At 40.2% G+C, this 9,127-nt stretch overlaps 1 protein-coding gene across 1 annotated transcript; it reads right to left on the minus strand.

The window, feature by feature from the left end:
- Positions 1–6,841: 6,841 nt before the first annotated feature.
- On the minus strand, positions 6,842–8,390 carry LOC149835997 (agamous-like MADS-box protein TM6). The gene is made up of 7 exons (XM_090010745.1): positions 8,101–8,390; positions 7,958–8,024; positions 7,739–7,800; positions 7,517–7,616; positions 7,402–7,443; positions 7,297–7,335; positions 6,842–7,171 (listed from the first exon to the last, which is right to left on the minus strand). The coding sequence occupies exons 1-7, from the start codon at positions 8,286–8,288 to the stop codon at positions 7,007–7,009; spliced, it is 663 nt and encodes a 220-aa protein (XP_089866871.1). The 5' UTR covers positions 8,289–8,390; the 3' UTR covers positions 6,842–7,006.
- Between the last annotated feature and the right edge of the window lie 737 nt (positions 8,391–9,127).

Genomic DNA, 9,127 nt, shown 5'->3' on the forward strand with positions numbered 1-9,127 from the left:
AATAAATGAAATGAACAGAATAAATTTTTTTCGATATTAACTATCTTGAGGGTATGCACATGAGAAACGTAGAAACAACTGAGTTTTTTTCGGGGTCTATTATTCTTTGTATTTTTTATAACCTGGGAAACTAGTTGAGTCCGCTCTTAAGGGGACGATCGATGACCGAGAGAGGATTTCCCAAAGGCATTCATGCCAAAAATGCATCCAACTTCTGCAGAAGTTCATGGGATCTACCACCTAAGATAATTTTTTGGTAGTCATGTCCCCTAACTCCGATGACTGGGGACACCGAGTCATTTGCCCAAGGGGTGATTGTTAACAACCTGTCCATCAAAGTTTTTGTACCATCCCATCATCTCCCTTAAAGAAAACAAAGAGGCGAATGGGTACGTCAGGTTTTATTTAACTTAAAACCCATTCTACATGCTCTGGTCTTCAAACCAACTCGAGCATCTTGTCTGTGAAGACGATCATCACTATTTATGTTATTTCAATAATATGTCATTTAAACGCTTCAAGGTTACCACAAACCTCTCACCCAATCATCGTAATACTAATATTTTGTGCATGTCTAAAAGTACTGCTACGATGAGAGGGATATTGGTTTCTCAGAAGAAACCCTAACTCCATTGTTTCATAAAAGAAATGATGCAACTGATTAGTTTAGTTTGACATGATCTGGTCCTTTAAACTACTTGTATATCATTGTGCAACTTGCATGATACGAGATCGCCACACATCTCTCATCCAGTTATCATAATATCAAACATGCGACACATATCTTGCAATACCGCTTACGATAAAAGGGGTATGGGTTTCTTAGAAGAAACCTCAAGGAAACACATTCTCATGCTCCTTTTCAAGGATATCTGAGTTAGATTGAATATTAAACCGAAGTTAAAACATTTCCTCCTATCATGTCGCTTTGGGAAAAGCTTAGTTGCAATTATGCAACCCCCAAGTATTCGAAACTTGCATTTCAAAATTAAGCATTTTTGGAATACTAGATTCTTGCAAGAAAACCCTTATTCTTTAATATTTTTGCGCTGATGCGTAAATTCATGTCTTTTTGTAAAAGCACATGCATGATATCGGGTAGGAAAGGATACACATTTGTGTATCTTACGAGGTTTTATATATGTACAAAAATACATATTATGCAGGCATGTGCACATTATAATGCGATGATAATATATAAAGCAAATAAATACGCAAGTAGTGCATGAAGTACGAAACCATATGTCGGCTAAATAAATGCGTAAGCAGTGCATGAAGTACGAAATCATACCCCAACTAAATAAATATGTAAGCAGTTCATTAAGTATTAAACCGTACTCTGGCTAAATAAATGCGTAAGCAGAAGCATGTGCACATTATAGCGCGACGGCAAAGTAAATGACATAAAGGAAAGAGGATAAGGATCACAAAACTACATCCTTAAATTAAATGTGTAAGCAGTAGCCTGTGCACGTGATAGCGCGATGACAAAGTAAATGATATAAAGAAAAAAGGATAAGGATAGCAAAACTGTGTCCTTGAATTAAATGCGTAAGCAGTAGCCTGTGCACGTGATAACGTGACAACAAAGTAAATGACATAAAGAAAAGATGACAAGGATCGCAAAACTGCGTCCTTAAATTAAATGCGTAAGGAGTAGCCTATGCACGTAATAGCGCAACGAAAAAGTAAATGATATAAAGAAAAGAGGATAAGGATTGCAAAACTACGTCCTTGAATTAAATGCGTACATATATATATATATATATATATTTACAAGTTTTAGCATTGTCCTTTCTTTGTTCTTCGTGTAACTTTCTCTTACGTTGGAGAATGTCGACTATGCTGACATTTTCGGGTGTAGGTGATAAGTGTCTCATGCCTCGATGCATGCATAGAGTCTGTTGCATTGATGGGGTGCGCTAATGGGTTCATTGTACTGCAAAAGAAAGTAAGAATCATGTATTGCATTTGGGTCACCAAGGGAGAAATCTAAAAAAGAGAGGGCAGGGCTGTAAAACTTGTGTTTTTGAAAAGAAAAAGAATTAAAAAAATGCTCGAACCCGAGTCGAACCCGACTCGGATCCGTAACCCAGTAGGGTTTAAAAAAAAATGAATTTTCCCGTAACCGTCGACACCCACCGTTCCTCTTTAAAAACTCGCAAGGGGGGGGGGGGGGGGGGCTTCATTGTGCACCTCTCCTCTTCCTTCGTAGCGCTTCCCCTCCCAGCGTGCGGCAGCCATCAACGCCGGCCGATGACGCAACTCCTCCAGGTAAGTGTCCTTCTCTCTCTCTCTGTAAGTGTCGGGAGACTGGCGGCCACCTGTCGTGTCTCCCTTCTCCCTTGCTGTCTTCGAGGATGCTGGGAGGCCGGCAGGGAGCCGACGACCCCCCTACTGCGTCTCCCCCCTTTTTTTACCTCGTTGGGGTTGCCGAGAGACTGGCAGGAGGCCGGTGAATCCCCGCCATGCTCTCCCCCTCTCTGTCTTTGTGTTTGCCGAGGGTCGGCAGGTGGCCGACGACACCCTGCCATCCTTTTTTCCCTTGTTCTGGCCAACAGGCAGGGGAGATGCCCCTACATGATCCCCCTTTACGGGGAGACCTACTGGGCTCCACAAGTCTCGCTGAAGCAGTAGGTGCTCGTCACCTTGTTTGGGGCATTGCAAGTTCAAACCCCACGGTGTGGTTGTATAACCAGAAGGGATCTGCTTGATCCCCCTTTTCGGGGAGACCAATGGGGGGCTCCACTTGTTTGGTAGGGGCAATGAGAGTGCACGTTACCTTGTGTTGGGACGTTACAATTTTCAAATCCTGTTGGCCAATGGGGGCACATAAGGTAGGGTAGTCGCATCCCCAAGCCAGAGTTAGAGTGGTCAAACTGAACCTGGATTTAGCCATGAGATTGGCTTAGGCCGCTAGGTCGACGGTCTAGGTTCAAATCTCAAGGGCATCAACCCTTGTGTGAGCCGAGGTGTGGGGATGCCTTGGGGCCAAGGAATAAGCCCACGTACGCTGTGAAGACAACGACCTTAGGCACATGCAACAGACATAGGTCCGTGTTTTGGGAAGTTTTTCTCTTCTTTTCCTTTCGTTTAATCTTCTCCTTGTTGTGACCTCTTGCCTATGTTCGGCAGACACTCCGACGATGCCTGATTAAGCCATTCCTCACCATCGGCATCCCTGCGCTTTTCTTTCAAGTGTCAATTCTAAGATACAGGTCTTCTTTTGATCTAGGTGAGAAATCAAGTATGAGTGGGGTTTCCATGCTTGATTTAGATGAAAATCCGGTAAGAACGAGGATGTCCTATGCACTGATGCAGTACTAAACAAAATAACTGATTATGTATAGTTTTAACTAAGTTTAATGTTCCCTAGTTATATAGAGAAGTAGAGAAACGTTAAAAATCATAAAAATAAATTAATGAATTAACTATAATCTTACTTAGATTGGAAACTTTTGCTTATAATAAGTTGTGCATATTAATTTCTAAAATGTGTTGGGTGCATGTATTTTGGTTTTCAAGACATGTCAAGATTTAGAATTATTGATATTCTTTGACTTGATGTGATGTGCTTAAGCATCATACTATATAAAGTTTGATTTCAAGTGCATGTGTATACATGAAATCACTGTGTGTTTAGCATGTATAGTCATGCATAAATGTTCTTATGTACTTAGGAATCATGAATGGATGCATGTGTGTTAAGTGATTACATGAAAGCAATTTCACATGGATGGTGAACACATGCATATAATTGTGATAGCTCATACACATTGTTAAATTGGTATGAATGAATGTGCATTTGGAATTATGTTGGTACCATTGCATAAATTGCATATTATTATGACTTTTGCATACGATGCATTAATGTTGAAATGAATCATCATAGGCTTGGTGGGCCTCGAGCTTTGGTTTGCTCTTCCTTTAAATATTTTAAATGCATCACAAAAATCACATTTATTTTTATTACACTATATTACAGTGTTCTATGTGTTTCTACGGGCGAGAGTCCCGTGATAGTTCTCACACGGGTATATACGAGCTTTTACCTTTACTTTTACATACTGAATTGCAAACCTTAAATAATGGCTTTTAATAAGAGATAATAATTAAGAACAATGTAATTTACATTTTGGGATTTTCCAACAAAAGAATAGGGATCTTAGAGATCCGGTCTTAGAGAGACTGTGAGGATACAAAAACTTTGTGGGCTTTACTTTTGTCCCCTAAACCCGATATTGAGGTTTCTTCTCCTGACCACGATTTTAGAGAGTCCGTAACTTGAGCTGGGGTGATACGTTTTAACACAACTGTTGTTTTGGTACCAAGAAAGTGACACTTATAGGCGTAAAATGTCCCTAGTGTTCCCGACATTAGATGTGGAGGTCTAATGTTCCGATGGATGGTGTTGCTTTCTGATATTAATCGAGGGCTAAGTTTGAAACTCAATAATAAAATACAAATTGTGTACTAAGTTACCCTGGGAACCTAACTTGACTTCGGAGATTTTACCCGTTTGGTGTATCTGTGGGTAACAATAATTAATTAAAAAGAGGAACTTAAATTGTATGCATTTATCAGAGCATGCATATGGAAAGGTAAAACTCTAATGAAAGATAATCAAGTATTCATGCATTGCACATAAATCCTGCATAATCCTGCTATACATTAGAACATGTATATTTTACTTGTTCCCTTAATCGTTACACGATGGTGAATGCATGAGGTTTAATTTTTAATGCATGTTAAATATCCTGCTTACTTAAATTGTGATCCCTGATATTGCTTAATGTTCTCTCATACTTAGCAATTATTTTTTGTTGCATGAAGGCTTAATTGAAATTGTGAAGTTGTCATAATTGTTTTCCTCTAAATGATTGCATGAAATTTTATTTGTATTCGTTATGCTTACTTGTTTCATTAGAAATACTTGTGCTCAGGATTTTGATTCTGACACCCTACTTCTATGATTTTTCGCAGACACAAGTGATCAATGAAGTCGGCTAGCTTCTGGGAGGGCACGAGGGTCACACTTGATTTTAGACTGCTTCACCTATAAACAAAGTGACTCTTCTTTTTATTTTTTTCAGTTCTCTTGCTTTAGCCCGTTGCTACTTTATTTTTCATTGAATATAACATTGTCTCAGGTGTTGGATTTTGATTCATAAATAAAGAAATTTGCTTTGGTTCTTGTGGATGATAAATATAAGTCTCTTTGTGGTGGTTGAGTATCCAATTGGAATTGAAACTGTGAGAACCCCTGGTCTCTGAATTTTTTTTTGCATTGATTTGAATTTTTTTTTTTGCATTTTCAAGAGATATTAGTTGGGGTTGTTACAAGAGCTATGCCCCTGCCCGCCGGCCTTTCAGAAAGCGAGGGGGCAGGGGCTGCACCATTCCATCTGACTGGAAAGAGAGAAGACAGGGGGTGTCACCCCTTGCTCACTGGATGAAAATAAAGAAGGCAAGGCGTTCCCCTCCCTGATTGCTTGCTTGCCGAAAAAGGGAGAGTAGGGACGAGCACTGTTGAAAGAGGAAGCAGGGAGGGCAGGGCATTGCCCCTACCCTCTGGTCAAAAAAAAGAGAGTAGGGAGCGGGGAGGGAAACAACACCCCTCCCCCGACCTTAGAGAGTAAGGGAGCGGGAAGGGGAACGACGCCCCTCCCTTGCAACTCCAGGGAGGGGGCGACGCCCCTCCCTGCGAACCGAGGAGACAAAGGGAGATAGACGGAGAGAAGAAAGAGTGGGGCTCACCTGAGAAGAAGTTGTATGGGGCGTCTCCGGTGTCGGGTGGCCGAAAAAAGGGAGAGCGGGAGACTGTCGGGTAGAGAGAAGAGAGCAGGGGGTTCCTCTTTTGCATAAAAGGAAAACCCCCATGCGTGATTATTTATAAGCACGAGGTAAAGAAACCCGGGTCTGGATTTGGGTTGAATTCAGATCCAACCCAGGTCCGATAGCTGATCTAATAGTTAAAGCCAAGCAGTTTGCTGCTATATTTAGGTGGAACCATTCTCTTTTAAGCAAATTGTTTTGTCCTTTTACCCCACAGTACAAGCAGTCTGCAGCTATAATTAGGAGGAACCCCAATCCTCCTTAAGCAAACCGTGCATTGTCCTCTAACCCACAGTCCATGTGCAACAATTCAGTTATGGACCTACGCATAACTCTCATGCCCAGAGTATGGTCCATCTCCAAGATGGATGGCGACATAATTGGAGTTAGCAACGTGGAATTAATTATATCCACAAAAATCATGAAAAACAACAGATGCTTGATGCTTCCAGTATAAGGGACGACTAGCTTCGCAATACACGTGACCAAGTTCTTGAACTCAAGTCACCGATTTCATGTTTTTGTCCAAAAGAAAGAAGTGCTGAGCCCTTGTGGGCTAGTGAGAGTTGGAATTTTTTTTCTGGGGAAGGATCTCTACTAAACTAAAACGCACTCGCCCAGTCTGAATTTTCTCACCCTTAGCCCCAACCATGTTCGCCAATGATCAAGAGTTTACTAGATTTGAAACTTCAGGGCACTTAATTTGGATACTTGAGCTCTTTTCAGCAGAAATGTGGAGTTGAAGAACATGATTGGGTTCTTGATTTTGACACCAAAAAACGACAAATGTCCAAATATCAGGAGAAAAATATTGTTTACAGAGAATGCATGCAGAAACCATCAATAGGCACTTCGTCATAGTCTTACGGGACTCTAATCATAGGCTAGGCTCCAACCAGAACCAAGATCCAGTCTCCTTTAGCCTTTTGGGATGAACCACACAAGTCTAATCGACTGGACGGCCTCCCAAGTCATCATCAGAATTTAATCAGAAGGTTGACAAGGTATCAAATCAAGAAGGGACTAGATATGAAACTTTAAACCGTCCAAATATCAACAAGGAAAACATTGTACCACTGAAATCAAAGAAACTACTTAGCCTAATTAAGGGTCCTCATATCCATCTATACTGTTTATAAAGATTAACCAAGTTATCAAAGATCAAAAGCATTCATCCTAGCCTTAAATCATGATACCCAAATCCGCTTTCATGGAGATTGGGGTGAGTCGGTTGAACACGGATTGGGAACAGTTGTGGATTGCCATTCCTCATGACCAGCATGGATTCATAATCTTCTTCACTTTCTTCAAAGGTACAGTTGAGTTCTTGTGCATCCTATATATATATATATATATTCATCAATGTGATATAAGAGGTCAGGCAGCTTGGATAATAATGGAAATAACAATTTTTTTAATAAACAAATATAAGATTAAATCTGTAGTTCAAGAGATACATACCCTGAAAACTTTGTTTCGGTTGCTCTCAGCGGACCTTATCTGCACCAAGAACCAGTATTAATCCACACCTACAAAATAAACTGTGGATCTTGATAACCCATTTACCTTTTTCTTGTAAGTATCTATCTGTCTCTTGATTTTGCTATCCTGATGCACAAGGAAAAGATAAGTATCAAACATCAGAAAAACATGTCTACATGGGCATGCATAAAAGACATACAAGTGCCAATCTGATCTTCTTCAACGCTTCGCTTAGATTTTGCTCAAGACCGCACAGCTCGGAGTGATTTAACTCATCAAGATCATCACCAACCCGTTGCCTTTAAACCAAATTGGAAAATATCAATAGCAAGAAAAAAAACAAAGCCTTAGAAAAAAAAACAAAGCCTTACTCACCCCCTTTCAAGAACAAAGAGAGAGAGAGAGAGAGAGAGTATGCAACCTCATGCTCTTGCGGAGCCTTTCATTCTTCTCCTTGAGTTTGTTAAATTCCTTTTGCATACTCTATAAAATCCCCAAAAAAATCAAATTACCATCCACATCATCATCATCATTATAATAATGGTTTCTTTAACAAACTGAAAATCTACACACATATAGTCAAGAAAAGGAATAAAAAAATTAAAAAAGAAAAAGATGGGAACTCAAAAAAAAAACATACTTCATAATGGGTATCCCATAAATTTGTTCCAGTAACTTGCTGATAACGATCAATCATCTTCTTCGTGCTTTTTATATTGCAGAAAAGAACAACAAATTAAGATGTGAGAGAGAGAGAGAGGGGGGAGGGGTGAAGAAACCTACTTGGTGGTAGGGCTACAGTACTCAAAAAACTTGTGGGTGCTGGAGAAGAGGATGAGGGAGACGTGGGCATCGCAGAGGACGGTGAGCTCCTTGGCCTTCTTGATGATCCCAGCCCTCCTCTTGGAGAAGGTCACCTGCCTGTTGGTGGTGTTCTCTATCCTCTTTATCTCTATCTTCCCACGACCCATCTCCCTGAAACACCTAAAACCCTAACCTCACCACAAACACCAACCAGGACGGAAAAGAAAAAGAATGGAGAAAACAAAGAGAGGGTGCTGGGTGGTGGTTGGAAGATGTTGAAGATGATGGTCTTCTTTTTCTCTTTCTTGCTCCTCCTTTGTAAGGAGTGGGAGTGTAGGTGAGGCCCGGCATCATCCCTCTCCAACTTTTTCTCCTTTCCATAACCGGTGGAAGCGCAAAAAAGCTGAAGTTTCCCAAAACGGCAATGGTTTCCAAATCAGTGAAAGAAAGTGGACGCGCAACGTGAAATGTCTTCTCTTTCACGCTTCCGTGGCCCCCACCACCACCGCATCTCTCTCTCTCTCTCTCTCTCTCTCTCTCTCTCTCTGTGGCTTTCGAAGAAAGTTTATAGACAGGCCTAACTTTTGCTTAATTCATATCTTTTACCATCTTAAAACCACAAAATCCTGTACTCTAGGTTGACTTTGAATTAATACATACAAAATAACTCAAGTACTCTTAGTTAAAAGAAAATTATAAAGAAGGCATTTATAAGATAATTAGAGTTAAAAACACTACCTATTTAATATTTTTCTTTTTTTAAATAAGTCAACAAAAAAAAAACTCTCATCATCGAATGAAAATAGAAAGGCCTCTAGCTGGTAAGACCCTTGAGGTCTTCCCTCAATCTACCCTGACAAGTTCTACTCATCTCATATGTCATAACCCATCTTCATACCCTTCTTAAATCTTATGGTGCAAGTTATTTTTATCAAATCTGACCTTTTACATGGATTCAACATGGTCTATTTAATAATAATTGACCCTTGAATCATTTTTTTCACAA

This window comes from Nuphar pumila, chromosome 6 (genome assembly GCF_984573655.1).
Source record: "Nuphar pumila chromosome 6, dmNupPumi1.hap1.1, whole genome shotgun sequence".
NCBI classification, from domain to species: Eukaryota; Viridiplantae; Streptophyta; class Magnoliopsida; order Nymphaeales; family Nymphaeaceae; genus Nuphar; species Nuphar pumila.